We start from the raw sequence: 14,502 nt of genomic DNA on the forward strand, positions 1-14,502 counted from the left end.
CTGGAGAGAAAGTTTTGAAGAGTGCATTCACCAGCTGTTCATAATGTTTTCTGTGCCATCCCTGTACAATAAGTGTGGGAAACCTGTGGCTCTCCAGATGTTGTTGAACTCCTATCAGCCCCAACCATCATGGCCAATGTTCCAGGATGATGGGAGTTGTAGTCTAACAGCTGGTGTGCCACAAGTTCCCCATCCCTGCTGTATAACAAGTAATTGAAGGTAATTGTGACAATTTTATTCTCCCATACTCCTGCTCAAGTACCATTGCTCAAGTACTGTCAAATAGAGGACATTTTTTCTGGGAACATTTAGGGTACTGTTTTGTTGTTGTTGTTGTTAAAACCAACTGTGAACACTGCATGTTCGTATACATAAGCACCCTGTGCTTAATCTAACAGTTTGTTTTCAGCATATAATGTTACTCCAGGAAAATGGCATTTATAACTGGAAAATCCATTTACTGGTTCTATAAAAGCACCCATCCTAAGCATGCTTACCAGCACTGAACTCTGCAGGAATTTCTTCTGAGTAAACATGTTTAGCATTGGATTACAAGCCTGATATATTCAATTGGTCAGAATTGACAGGAAATGCAAGTCTGGTGGGGCGGCGGACCTGAGAACAAGAGGGCACCTTATGATGAAGCCAGCTGAAACATTTCACTCATTTCATAAACAAGGAGCAGAGCCAGTTCTCTCACTGCACTTTTATAAAGCCAAACACAGTCAGCTCTACTGGGATGTGGCTCTCTGAACTCGTAACGGGCTGCTGTTGAAGATTTTTATTCACTGTCTGAAGAAAGATATGGCACAAACAGGATTTCTGATTTTCCTCCTTGTTACCATACTTTTGCTAGATCAGACAACCAGCCAGACTTCTCGTTCCAAAGCCAGGAAACACAGCAAACGGAGGGTGAAAGGTAAGTAGCAGCCAAGGGGACTAGGGCCACTAAGAATCAAGATGAAACATAATTTACTATTTGAATTATGCTTATTATAATATTTGATTGCTCGCACAGCAAATTGGTTTAGTACAAACATTTATTTTTGGCTATATTGGTTCATCGGACTTGGATAATTCTATTTATGTTTGTATTAATTAAATTCATAGCCCAGCTTTCTTCCATCGTAGAACACAAATGGGAATACACCGAGTTCCCAGGCATTGATCAAACCCAGACTTGCTTAGCTTAGCCACAATTGCTGTGCCTTTGTGTGTCTTTAGAGCCAGGAACACTGTGGCCCTCCACATGTTGTTGGACTACAACTCCCATCAACCCCAAACATTGTCCATGCTGGCTGTGGCTTATGGGAGTTGGTCGAACAACATCTGGAGGGTTGCAAATTCCCCACTCCTGCTTTAGCCCATGCTCTGAGATAATGGTTATAAAAGATGACAAATTCCAGAAAACGGTAATGATGCAAAAGCTCTTCTTGTCAGGTTATCTTTGTGGTGTGGTAGCCAGTTTCGCATGATCCGCTCCCACACTCCACCAGCAACATTCAAAGTGGGGAATTGATTGATTGATTGATTACATTTCCATACCACCCAATAGCTGAAGCTCTCTGGGCCGTTCACAAAATAAAATGTTTATTCACGGGTAGATGGCCTGGTTAGTTCTCACACAACCGCTGCACTTCTCTGATGCATCATCTGCCCACCTTATGTGGCTTCCTTGTGCCAAATCTTACCAACATGGCATGGGAATCTAAACACACAGAACTGGTGAGAATTTGTCCTTATGTAGCTGAAAAAGAAAAAATGTTGTGTGTGATCCAAAGTACCACGTGTACTCTGAATTTCACAGAACTCCACCATGTGCAGTCATCAACATTCATGAGAATGTAAAAACATTAGAAGAGCCCTGCTGAATCAGACCAAGGGTCCATCTAGTCCAGCACTCTGTTCACACAGTGGCCAACCAGCTGCCCACAGGAAACCCACAAGCAGGACATGAGTGCAACAATACCTTCCCGCCCATGTTCCCCAGCAACTGCTGTACATACGCATACTGACTCTGATACTGGCGGTAGCATATAGCCATCAGGACTCGGAGCCATCCATAGCCTTCTCCTCCAGGAGAAGGCAGTTCACAGGCGGTTCATAGCCCCTGCAATGGAAAAATGTGCGAACCTGTCCCAATTCAGCCTTATGGATTACATGGAGAGCCTCCGTAGATTGAGGTGAGGAAGCCCTCCTTTTCAGACAGTCACCATCTATGAGTAGAGAGTGATGAAACATGACCCGGTAGAGGGGCGAGGCTGAAGTACCTCCTCCCCTCGTGTGTTGGTCCTGTTCGGGTTTTATTCTGATCTGTTTGCAGTCGCAAAATAAACAGACATAATGTTCATAGCAAATGTAGCATCATTGTGGAGCACTGATTGTTGGGGCAGGACTGGAGAGTCCCAGGTTGCTGTTCCTTCTGATTCATGGTAACTTTGGGCAAGTCGCCCTCTCCCAGCCTGACCTACTTCACAGGGTTGTTGTGAGCATAAAGGAGAAGCATGTATCACCGTGATCTCATAGGATGAAGGGGGGGGGGATAAAATGTAAAACATATTGTATAAATGTAGAATTGGATAATCATTAGATGTGAACCTGTTTATGCGACAAACTTGTATTGGTGGTTTTAGGACTGTTCAACTGACAGAAAGACACACTGAGAGCCAGTGTACTGAATAGAGTGTTGCCTAGAACTGCAGAAACCCAATTTCAAAATCATGCTCAGTCATGAAGCTCACTGGGTGACTTTGGACCAGTCACTCTGTCTCAGCCTAATCTACCTAGAATCCTAGAATAGTAGAGTTGGAAGCTGCCTATAAGGCCATCGAGTCCAACCCCCTGCTCAATGCAGGAATCCAATTCAAAGCATCCCTGACAGGTTGTTGTCCAGCCTCATCTTGAATGACAGCCCACTACCTCCCAGTGCGGGGAACTAGGTGCACTACCCTAAAGCCCTTGGAGGAATCACAAGATAACGAGTAATACATTTGAATAGTTTTTGTTAATTGGCTTCCACCAAGCAATCCTGGGAATTTGCAATTTGAAGGCACTGTGAATTAGAGTTCTCTCTCTCTCTCTCTCTCTCTCTCTCTCTCTCACACACACACACACACACACACACACTCAAACCCTCACAGAACTACAAGTTCCAGAGTTCCCCGAGACTAGGGAATGATTGTTAAACCTGTTGAAGTCCATCGTGTAGGTTCATCCTTGGGCTGCACTCTTATACCCACTTGCAGCTGGGAATAGGCCCTATTGGAATCAATGGGACTTCTGATTAGGCAGAACTAGGATTGCACTGGTGGTGTCCATGCCCTCAAATGCATTCTGTAGCTTAATGTAAATAATTTTAATGTATGTAAATATATTAATGCATGTATATTTTTTACTTATTAAGAGAAAGATGGTGACCTAAAGAGTCAAATTACCAAGCTTTGGCAAGAGGTAAATTCCCTGAAAGAAATGCAAGCACTGCAAACAGGTAAGGTTGTTGCTTTTTAAAATATTCTTCTGCTACAAGGAAAGGATTTTAGAGACGTCTGTGAAACAAAGTGCCATGTCTCTTCTTGCCCATTATGCTGCCAAACAAGAGGGTTGTTGCTTTTTAAAAGTTATGTGGGGGTTTGTTTATTTTAAAGTTATAGTACAGATCAACAAATGAGAATAGGTGGCCACAGTTGTAGAAAAGTTGGGTAGATTTTATTATATGATTATCTTGATTATTGGGCTGAGAAAATACCTTATTTAATCAAAGTAAACACAACTGAATAAAGTCAAGTTTGGTGGGGGAAATGACAGATTCATAATGTGCCTTTCCCAGTGGCTGGGGGAAAACAGAACATCTGTATGACTGGTGGCCTCTAGTTTTGTTTAGGAATTTGGTTGTTTTGCTGTTTTAAAGTTCATTTGGATTATTAGGCTCTGTGACCAGTTCTTTTTTAAAAAAAAAAATCTGTGGAAAGGCGGTTAGGGTGAAGAGAGAGCCCCAGGGAAAGTGAGCAGGAAAAAAGATGGCTGAAAGATGTCTGTGTGAAAAGCAGATTAGGAAAAGCAGAAAATGGGAAAGCCCATAATAAATTATATTGAAGAAGCAAAACTAAAATAAGATCTGACTACCAAATCAGATGCCATTGATTAACAACCCCAGAATAGTATAACATGGACAGAGGTGTGTGTTTCTTTATTTGTTAACTGCAAATGGTAGTTGGTTGGGCTGATTATATTAAAAGGAATTTGTAAATACTATTAACAAAATGTAGACTTTTATTGTTTTTGTTGTTGTTCAGTCGTTCAGTCATGTCTGACTCTTTGTGACCCCATGGACCATAGCACGCCAGGCCTTCCTGTCCTCCGCTGTCTCCCGGAGTGTGCTCAAGTTCATATTCATTGCATCAGTGATGCTATCTAGCCATCTCATCCACTGCCGTCCCCTTCTCCTTTTGCCTTCAATCTTTCCCAGCATCAGGGTCTTTTCCAGTGACTTTTCTCCTCGCCAATATTTTGGCATTAGGTGGCCAAAATATTTGAGCTTCAGCTTCAGTATCTGTCCTTCCAATGAGCATTCAGGGTTGATTTCCTCTAGGATGGACTGATTTGACCTCCTTGCAGTCCAGGGGACTCGTAAGAGTCTTCTCCAGCACCACAGTTCAAAAGCATCAATTCTTCAGCGCTCAGCCTTCCTTATAGTCCAGCTTTCACAGCCATACGTTGCTGCTGGGAACACCATAGCTTTGATTATACAAACCTTTGTCGGCAAGGTGATGTCTCTGCTTCTTACTATGCTGTCTAGGTTTGCCATAGCTTTCCTCCCAAGGAGCAAGCGTCTTTTAATTTCATGGCTACAGTCACCGTCTGCAGTGATCTTGGAGCCCAAGAAAATAAAATCTGTCACTGCTTCCATTTCTTCCCCTTCTATATGCCAGGAAGTGATGGGGCCAGATGCCATGATCTTCATTTTGTTAATGTTGAGTTTCAAATCAGCTTTTGCACTCCCCACTTTCTCCCTCAACAAGAGGCTCTTTAGATCCTCTTCGCTTTCTGCCATTAGGGTGGTATCATCTGCGTATCGGAGGTTGGTGATAATTCTCCCGGCAATCTTAATTCCGACCTGTGATTCATCCAACCTGGCGTTTCTCATGATGAACTCTGCATATAAGTTAAATAAGCAGGGCGGCAATATACAGCCTTGTCGTACTCCTTTCCCAATTTTGAACCAATTGGTTGTTCCATGTCCGGTTCTTACTGTTGCTTCTTGACGCTCATACAGGTTTCTCAGGAGACAGGTAAGGTGGTCTGGTACTCCCATCACTTTCAGAATTTGCCACAGTTTGTTGTGATCCACACAATCAAAGGCTTTAGCGTAGTCAATGAAGCAGAAATAGACGTTTTTCTGGAATTCTCTTGCTTTCTCCATGATCCAGCGAATGTTGGCGATTTGATCTCCAGTTCCTCTGCCTCTTCGAAACCCAGTTTGTACTTCCGGTAGTTCTCGGTTCACATACTGCTGAAGCCTAGCTTGTAGGATTTTGAGCATCACCTTGCTGGCATGTGAAATGAGCGCAATTGTACGGTAGTTTGAACACTCTTTGGCATTGCCCTTCTTTGGAATTGGAATGTAAACTGACCTTTTCCAGTCTTGTGGCCACTGTTGAGTGTTCCAAATTTGTTGGCATATTGAGTGCAGCACTTTCACAGCATCATCTTTTAGGATCTTAAATAGCTCAGCAGGAATACTGTCATCTCCACTAACTTTGTTATTAGTAATGCTTCCTAAGGCCCACTTGACTTCACTCTAGGATGTCCGGCTCAAGTTCAGTGACCGCATTATCATGGCTATCAGGGACATTAAGATCTTTCCTGTATAGTTCTTCTGTGTATTCTTGCCACCTCTTCTTCATCTCATCTGCTCCTGTTAGGTCCCTGCCTTCTTTGTCCTTTATCATGCCCGTCTTTGCACAAAACGTTCCCTTGAGATCTCCAATTTTCTTGAAGAGATCTCTAGTCTTTCCCATTCTATTGTTTTCCTCGATTTCTTTACATTGTTAATTTAAGAAGGCCTTCTTGTCTCTCCTTGCTATTCTCTGGAACTCTGCATTCAGTTGGATATATCTTCCCCTTTCTACCTTGCTTTTCGCTTCCCTTCTTTCCTCAGCTACTTGTAAAGCCTCATCAGACAGCCACTTGGCTTTCTTGCATTTCTTTTTCTTTGGGATGGATTGAGTTGCTGCCTCCTGAACAATGTTACGGACCTCCGTCCATAGTTCCTCAGGCACTCTGTCTATCAGGTCTAATCCCTTCAATCTATTCCTCACCTCCACTGTATATTCATCAGGGATATGATTTAGGTCATACCTGAACGGTTTAGTGGTTTTCACTACGTTCTTCAATTTAAGCCAAAATTGTGCAATAAGAAGCTCATGATCTGAGCCACAGTCAGCTCCAGGTCTTGTTTTTACTGACTGTATAGAGCTTCTCCAACTTTGGCTGCAAAGGACATAATCAATCTGGTTTCAATATTGACCATCTGGTGATGTCCATGTGTAGAGTCGCCTCTTGTGCTGTTGGAAAAGAGTGTTTGCCATGATCAGCGTGTTCTCTTGGTAAACTATTAGCCTTTGTCCTGCTTCATTTTGTACACCAAGGCCATGTTTGCCTGTTATCCAGGTGACTTCTTGACTTCCTACTTTGGCATTCCAATCCCCTATGAAGAAAAGGGCATCTTTTTTGGGTGTTAGTTCTAGAAGGTGTTGTAGGTCTTCATAGAACTGATCAACCTCAGCTTCTTCGGCCTCAGTGGTTGGGGCATAGACTTGAATTACTGTGATGTTGAATGGTTTGCCTTGGATTCGTACTGAGATCATTTTATCATTTTTGAGATTGTACCCCAGTACTGCTTTTCCCACCCTTTTATTGACTACTCCATTTCTTCTAAGGGATTCTTGCCCACAGTAGTAGATACAATGGTCAGCTGAATTAAATTTGCCCATGCTTGTCCATTTTAGTTCGCTGATTCCCAAGATGTCCATGTTCAATGTTGCCATCTCACGTTTGACCACTTCCAGCTTACCTTGATTCATTGATCTTACATTCCAGGTTCCTAAACAATATTGTTCTTTACAGCATCGGATTTTCTTTTCACCACCGGACACATCCACAGCTGAGTGTCCTTTCGGCTTTGGCCCAGCCGCTTCACTCTTTCTGGCGCTACTTGGAAATTCCCTCTGCTCTTCCCCAGTAGTATATTGGACACCTTCCAACCTGAGGGGCTCATCTTCCGGCGTCATCTCTTTTAGCCTTGTGATACGTTCCATGGGGTTTTCTTGGCAAGAATCCTGGAGTGGGTTGCCATTTCCTTCTCCCGTGGACCACATTTTGTCAGAACTCTCCACCATGACCTGTCTGTCTTGGGTGGCCCTGCATGGCATAGCTTATGGCTTCACTGAGTTACGCAAGCCCCTTCGCCACAACTAGGGGTGCATGAAAGTCACTTACCTGGTCTCGCAGCTTGCTTTGCGGTGGGGGGGAGACGCTTCACTGCTCCCCCCGAAGTTCAGGCCGGGGGGGGAGGCTTCCCTCGTCGCCCGGCCGAAATTCAGGCCGGGGGGGAGGCTTCCCGCCTCACCCGGCCAAAATTCAGGCCGGGGGGGAGGCTTCTCGCCTCGCCCGGCCGCGAAATAAAAAGTTAAAAAAAAAACGCCCCCGTGATAGGCTACGTGACGATTTACGTAGCCTATCACGGCTAGATCTGCAAAGTCAGCCGTGATAGGCTACGTTATTCGTCACGTAGCCTATCATGGGTGACTTAAAAAAAAAAAAGCGCGTACGCAAATGGCGGCCCCCATAGGGAGCCGCCATTCGCGTTCCTTAATTGGTCGCTGTAGTCTACGTAAAGATTTACGTAGACTACGGCGAAAATAAGGGCAATGCAAATAGCGTTGCCCTTATTTTCGCCGTAGTCTACGTAATCTTTACGTAGACTACAGCGACCAAATAAGGAACGCGAATGGCGGCTCCCTATGGGGGCCGCCATTAGCTGTACGCGCTTTTTTTTTTTTTAAGTCACCCGTGATAGGCTATGTGACGATTTACGTAGCCTATCATGGCTGACTTTGCAAATCTAGCCGTGATAGGCTATGTTAATCGTCACGTAGCCTATCACGGGGGCGTTTTTTTTTTTTTTACTAATCTTGGAATGGCGGCAGCCGGTCGAAAGAAAGAAGCCCTGCCGAACCGCCGCTGCAACCCGCCACCGGGAGCGACATTCGGGAAAGGTAAGTCCCATCCCGTGGGGGGTGGGGGGGCGGAGAATTTCTCCCCAAAATTACTTCGGGGGGCCGAATATGTTGGCACTCGGCCCCCCGAAGTTTCGGGGAGAAATTCTCCCCCATCCCTAGCCACAACAAGGCAGTGATCCATGGAGATGTTTTATTGTTTTAATCCATCCCCAATGTTGCCCCCAAATTAATCCAATTCCTAGGTTTCATTTCTCTCTGATATCACATGATATAGTCAAGACAAAGGTACAGATTATGTCAAGTGCACATTTTTAAAAGTGTACTTAGCATTGGCCACTCCCTCAAAATAAAAAAAGACACATGGTTCCCTAATCTGGATTGGGACTGTGGCACACAAGTGTGTCTGTGTTAATCCCTTTCTCTTAGTGTTATTTGTCTATTGAAAATCCCCCACTGTTCCCCGCCCCATGATATTTGCAGTAAACAGCAGCTTCAGGGGAAATAGCAAAGTGTGAGAGGGGAGAGGGGATTTTCAGTGAGATAATAGCATGATGAGGAAAGCTTTAACCTCTCCCTCCCCAACAAGATTGGAACCACCAACAACCGCTTTTTCTCAAGAAAGATGTGGCTAGGAGCACACTTATAAGTGTGTGTGTGTGTGTGTGTGTGTGCGTGTGCGTGTGTATGCTTAATGGGTATTTTATTTAACCCAAGGGTTGTTGAATTCTGGTTTGTCATGATGTGCAAACTCAGCTGCGTTAACAAACCATGGTTTGTTAACCATGAGTAACCCAGGTTCACATGTAACGTCAACCCAGAGAATGGGTTGAGCACAGGTTGTCATTGAATCATGGGTTGTCATTACATGTGAACCCTGTACTATGGTTTAACTATGGATTGTTAACCAGGAACAATCCAGAGTTCACAACCAACAATAAAGCATGGGTTCTCTTCCTGGGTTTAAAAAAGCCATTCTTTTCAGTGGGACAGTTAAGGACATACTGAGTTCAGTTTATCCCATTACAGTCACTAGGGCATTAAAATGTTTACTTTGGCTGGTTCATGCCATCCATCATTATTGCTCCCTCCCTTTAATATATTAACAGTTTTTAAACTAGAGTTTTATAATGTTGTGTGTGTGGGTCAGCGGGGATACATGTTTAATGTTCCATTTTTTCTTGTGATAAAATGCATTAATAGTCAGGATGTTGAGAGCAGATTTTAAATAGCACTTTAGGATACCTTGTCCTACACTTATTTACCAAGCACTGGGCTGACCTCATGCAAAGGTAGCTTTACTTTGGCATTTTGTAGTCCTAAGTAATGAAAAGGCCTTCAGATCCCTGCCTTTGGTGCACAGCCAAGTATACACCTATTTCCTAATAGTTCGGCCCATTCTGATGTCAGTACAAACATCCTTTTCTTCCTTTCAGTATGCTGTGAAACCAGTGCGGTGAGGCAGAGGGGACTGTTATTTAAACATTAATAGTACAAATAACAGTCCCAAGGCATTTTTAGCTCCCCACCTCATCCATCCATTCCTCCCCTTCCCCTCCAAAACCAAAACAGCTGAAAGGATCAGTGGCAAATGGAACACCTTGAGCAGGGATGCCCAACCTTTCTGAGCCAGTGGGCTTATTTGGAATGTTGATAGCATGGTGTGTGTGCTCTCACAAAATGGCTGCCATGGTAGGTGTGGTGAGTCACAAAATACCCATTTCCCAGGAGGCAAACTAGCGAAGCTAAAAGAAAAGTAACTTGCTCAAGAACCTAAGTACAAGGCAGAGGTTGGGTCTGAGCTCCAAAATGCAAGAACACTTTTGAACCCACAATGTTCTGCTCACAGAAGGCAAATACTGACAGAGGCATTCTTGCGTATAAAAATGGTGCAGCCCTTGAGGGGGGGGGGACTTCACTTTGTATCATGTTGGCCTCCCAGTTAATTTTTTTTAAAATAAAAACCACCTCCCCAGAGGGAGAGGATGGGCAAGCGAGCAGGCAGAGGTGTCTGTTTGCACTTTCTCTCTGGGCAACATTGTAGGTCCATTCTTCATACTTTGGTGGTGTCCAGAACAGGGCAGCAAGAAAGAGGAAGTAGGATCAGCCACTGCCTTCTCTTGCTTGCATATGACTCTGCCTGCCCCCAAAAGTGGCAACATTCAGAGGCAACCCCCATCAGGGAGGGGACATGGAGGGTTCCTGACTGGGGAGTCCCTCTCCCCTATCCTTGTCCAACCTCTGCTGAAGGGAGAGGGGAAAGGAGGAGAGATGGCTATTTCCTCGCTTCTCACTCCATCAACTTTTCCTTCATATTAAAAGCTGCAGTGTTAAACACCCTTTTTTCAAATTTGTGTTTCATGTCACGTCTAGTTAGGCCCTTAGGTTCAAGGAACAGTGTCAGAGGAAAGTTAAAACATGCCACCCAATGCCACAGCTGCAATCCCTGCTGCTTCTAACTTTGTTGACAGGATTTAAGAGTCAGGAAATTTTATCTGCTTCTACTGGGTCATGTTTGTTTGGCCCCTGATCACATACCAGCAAACAGCCCATGTTAAACTGCCATAGGCTGTGTTCACACCAACCGAAGAGCCAATGCAAGTAGTAGAGTTTTTCTCTTTAGTTCTTCTCACGGCCCAGTCTGTTATTTTCAAGCTTTTCTCCAACAGCACTGACTATGTTTTAGTATTATTACTAACATATTTATTTTTGGTATTTAAACACACATGCACACAATTTCAAAACAAGCCACCATCACAACAAGTTATTCCTTCGCCACCCTCAATCCACCCCCAAATCTGCTTTTTTATCACCCTTCCCTACCTAAGCCCATTCATCCTAAACCAAGAGCAACACCAAATCCAGGAGAATTTGGGATAACCATAGCTGGTGAAGTGACACTTGACAACACTTCAACTCGGTTGCTTTAATCATTGTGTACACCATCTTCCATTCACAGTCTGCCTTCGTGGAACAAAGGTTCATAAGAAGTGCTACTTGGCATCCGAGAGTGCCAAACATTTCCACGAAGCCAATGAAGACTGTATAGCCAAGGGAGGGACTCTCGCTATCCCCAGAGATGGTGATGAAACCAACGCTCTGCGAGACTACAGCAAGAAGAGCCTGCCAGCCAGTGTGACAGATTTTTGGCTGGGTGTCACTGACATGGTAAATGAGGGGAAATTTGTTGATGTCAATGGAATGATCCTCAACTACTTCAATTGGGACCGGTCGCAACCCAATGGAGGGAAGCGTGAAAATTGCATCTTGTTTTCTCAGTCGGCTCAGGGGAAGTGGGTGGATGAAGTCTGCCGTACGGTGAAACGCTATGTTTGTGAATTCCTGATCCCTTAACCATATTCACAGCCAGGGCTGCTTACGATTTTACCCTTTTAAAGGACATGTATGCCAGGGATGCCAATTTGCAATCATTAGCAACCTTCAGAGCAAATCTATTAAAATTCTGGGTGTAGAGTGCTGAGACAGCCAGAAAGCCAGCCAGTCAGGAGCTGGGGATGCTGAAACAATCAACCAATCACAGGTAGACTTGGAACTGCAGGTCCTGGAGCTAATATGGAACTCTGTCCTTGACCCACTGTCTCTCTTTGGAAAACAGGAGGCTTCCTGGGGCCCAAGTAGATTCACCAGCCCCTCTGCACTTTGATTTGTCACTGCCCTTCCCTGTGCCTATATAATTGGTATGCACAAATTGAACACTGCCCAACCAACATCTATTGCAACCTGCCAGAGGCATGACTCCCCCGCCCCATTCTTGCACTCCGAAGCAGACAGCAAAATCAAGATTGATCAAACCCAAGTAAGTGATGTGATGGGTCACAGGTTGCAGCAGGCCTGCTAGAGAACTTTCCCTTCCAGTTAGAAGACCTCATGCAATAAAATGCTTCCCAAGTTCAGGTCCCAGATACTGATCCTCCCTTTGACCCTGTTTGCTCCTGTTCACTTTCTAACTTTGCAGGCCTTTATCTGGTTCCTTGGTCCTTCCACATCCACTACCTGATCATTTGTGTATTCCCCATCATACCTTCTGGGAATTCATCTCAGCTTGCCTGTCCTAAATTCAGTTTGGCCTCACCTTTTGCTTAAATAAGAGCCTTGTGTGGCACAGAGTGGTAGGCGGCAGTATTGCAACCGAAACTCTCTCCACGACCTGAGTTCAATCCCAGCGGAAGCCGGGTCTCGGGTAGCCAGCTCAGGTCGACTCAGCCCTCCATCCTTCCGAGGTTGGTAAAATGAGTACCCAGCTTGCTGGGGAAAGGTAGTCACGACTGGGGAAGGCACTGGCAAACCACCCCGCTATAGTCTGCCATGAAAACGCCAGCGCAAGCGGCATCCCTCTAGGGGTCAGTAATGACCCAGTGCTTGCAAAGGAGGAACCTTTCCTTTTCCTTTTGCTTAAATGTTTCAGTTCAATCCACTAACTGAAGGAATCCCCCCACCCTAGCAAAGATCAAAATATTTTCACTATCCTTCTGAGGGGCCCCCTTCCCCTGCAAGAGAGCACATGATAGGGAAATGCTTCAATAACCATTGAATGCTGGTTAACCAATAACCATTCCTCAATAACCATGGAAAACTGGAAAGGTCTAGCATCTCCTAAATCTCCTCCATTTCCTGAATGATGTGCAGGCAGCCCAACCCTATGCATGCGTTCTTGAATGTAAGTCTAACTGTGTCCACCAGGGCTTCCTTACTTCCAAGTAAGAGTGCATAGGATTGAAATCTTTGCCAGTGTTTGGACCCAATCCCACAGAAGCTGAGAAATGGTGATGGGTCTTTCTGAAACAGGCATGTTATTACCCTTCTGGCATCAAGTGTATGAACATATTAATGAACAGGTGCAACTCATGAGTGCCCACCCATGGCTTTTCATAGAATCATAGAGTTGGATGGGGGCTGGTAGGTCATCTTGTCCAACTCCCTGCTCAGTTGAGGAAATGCAGAACTACAACATACCCAACAAATTGTTGCCCACGAAGACCTCCAGCAAGGGAGAATCACCAACCCTCTAGCTAATTGGTTTTGTACGCAGGAGTCAAAACAGCCTTAGTCATGATGGGATATTGAGTTCAAATGTAAACCTATTGATAATCCTTCCTGTTTACTAAAAATTCACACCATTTCTTACATAAATACACCTCTTCCTTAAAGGAGATATTTTCTCTATTAATTTATTTCCCATTCAATTGCAAGGGATGCTGTGTCTAAATTACTGTAGGGTACAAGAAAATCAATGTTCTGTTTTGAGCAGTGCTAATGTCATCGACGGCAATGATGAAACAGCTAACAAGGAATATATTGTGGTGTTGTTATGATCCATTCTTTGATCCTAGTCGGTATCCCAGAATGTCCAGAGTTCATTACAGGGTAGTCCCATCCCAGGATTTATACTGTACTGCAGAACAGAGGGAACTGTGAGAAGAAGGAAGGTTCTTCCTATATGTATGGATAAAAAACCTCAGATATTAAATTCTGCAGTCTCTTTGGTTTCTAAGGCATCAGGCCTCTAGTTTCCAAGGCTCCTGGGACATCAGGTCACAAACAACCATGATAAAGCCACATTATCTATCACCGCTAAACTGTCTATCCAGACCCTACCATCCCATTAATGTATTGGACAGTTTGTTTATAGACTAAGCAGGAATGCATTCACTCTTACAAACTTTTTAAAGAGCTCACGTCAGTCATAGCCTCTTTATTTCACTGACTATATTAGACTAGGCGAGATTTTTTAATGGTAGAATATGCCTTCATTCATGGAGTTGGATTTTTAAACCATACATTTTTCCATAACAACAACAAACTACTCTTGTTATATAGAATAGAATGCTTGTCTACCTGCTATCAACATATAGATACTGGCGGGGGGGGGGATATCTCTCTCTGAAATGTAACCCCCCATTGCGCTAATTTATATCTAACACATTTGAGTATCTTTCTCTCTTTGAAAACATTACACATTTTAATAAAGGTATTTTTAAAAGCACAAGAGTATGGCTGGATGATTCAGTAGCAATCGTGTGTGGTGTGGTGTTTCAGTGCAAGGCCATGTGTGTGTACAAACTGTGGAGTCTAAGGCTGCGATCCTAAATGCACTTACTTGGGAGTAAGCACCATTGAGTTCAGAGGTGTCACCCCATTAATGGCATCTTACAATGCAATCTTGTATATATCTACCAAAAGTAAGTCCTGCAGAGCAGTGGCTGCTGGTGACTCCAGTTCCGGAGAGGCAGTAATTCTATTCTGG

General features: G+C 44.2%; 1 protein-coding gene across 1 annotated transcript; it reads left to right on the forward strand.

Annotated features, from left to right (window-relative positions):
• The first annotated feature begins 617 nt into the window (after positions 1-617).
• Positions 618-14,234, forward strand: CLEC3A (C-type lectin domain family 3 member A). Its single transcript, XM_084812444.1, has 3 exons — positions 618-919; positions 3,404-3,487; positions 11,197-14,234. Exons 1-3 carry the CDS (start codon positions 805-807, stop codon positions 11,589-11,591), a joined length of 594 nt encoding a protein of 197 aa, XP_084668570.1. The 5' UTR covers positions 618-804; the 3' UTR covers positions 11,592-14,234.
• The last annotated feature ends 268 nt before the right edge of the window (positions 14,235-14,502 follow it).

This window comes from Heloderma suspectum, chromosome 8 (genome assembly GCF_057233095.1).
Source record: "Heloderma suspectum isolate Gila_16-S chromosome 8, 16-S_ref, whole genome shotgun sequence".
Taxonomy (NCBI): Eukaryota; Metazoa; Chordata; class Lepidosauria; order Squamata; family Helodermatidae; genus Heloderma; species Heloderma suspectum.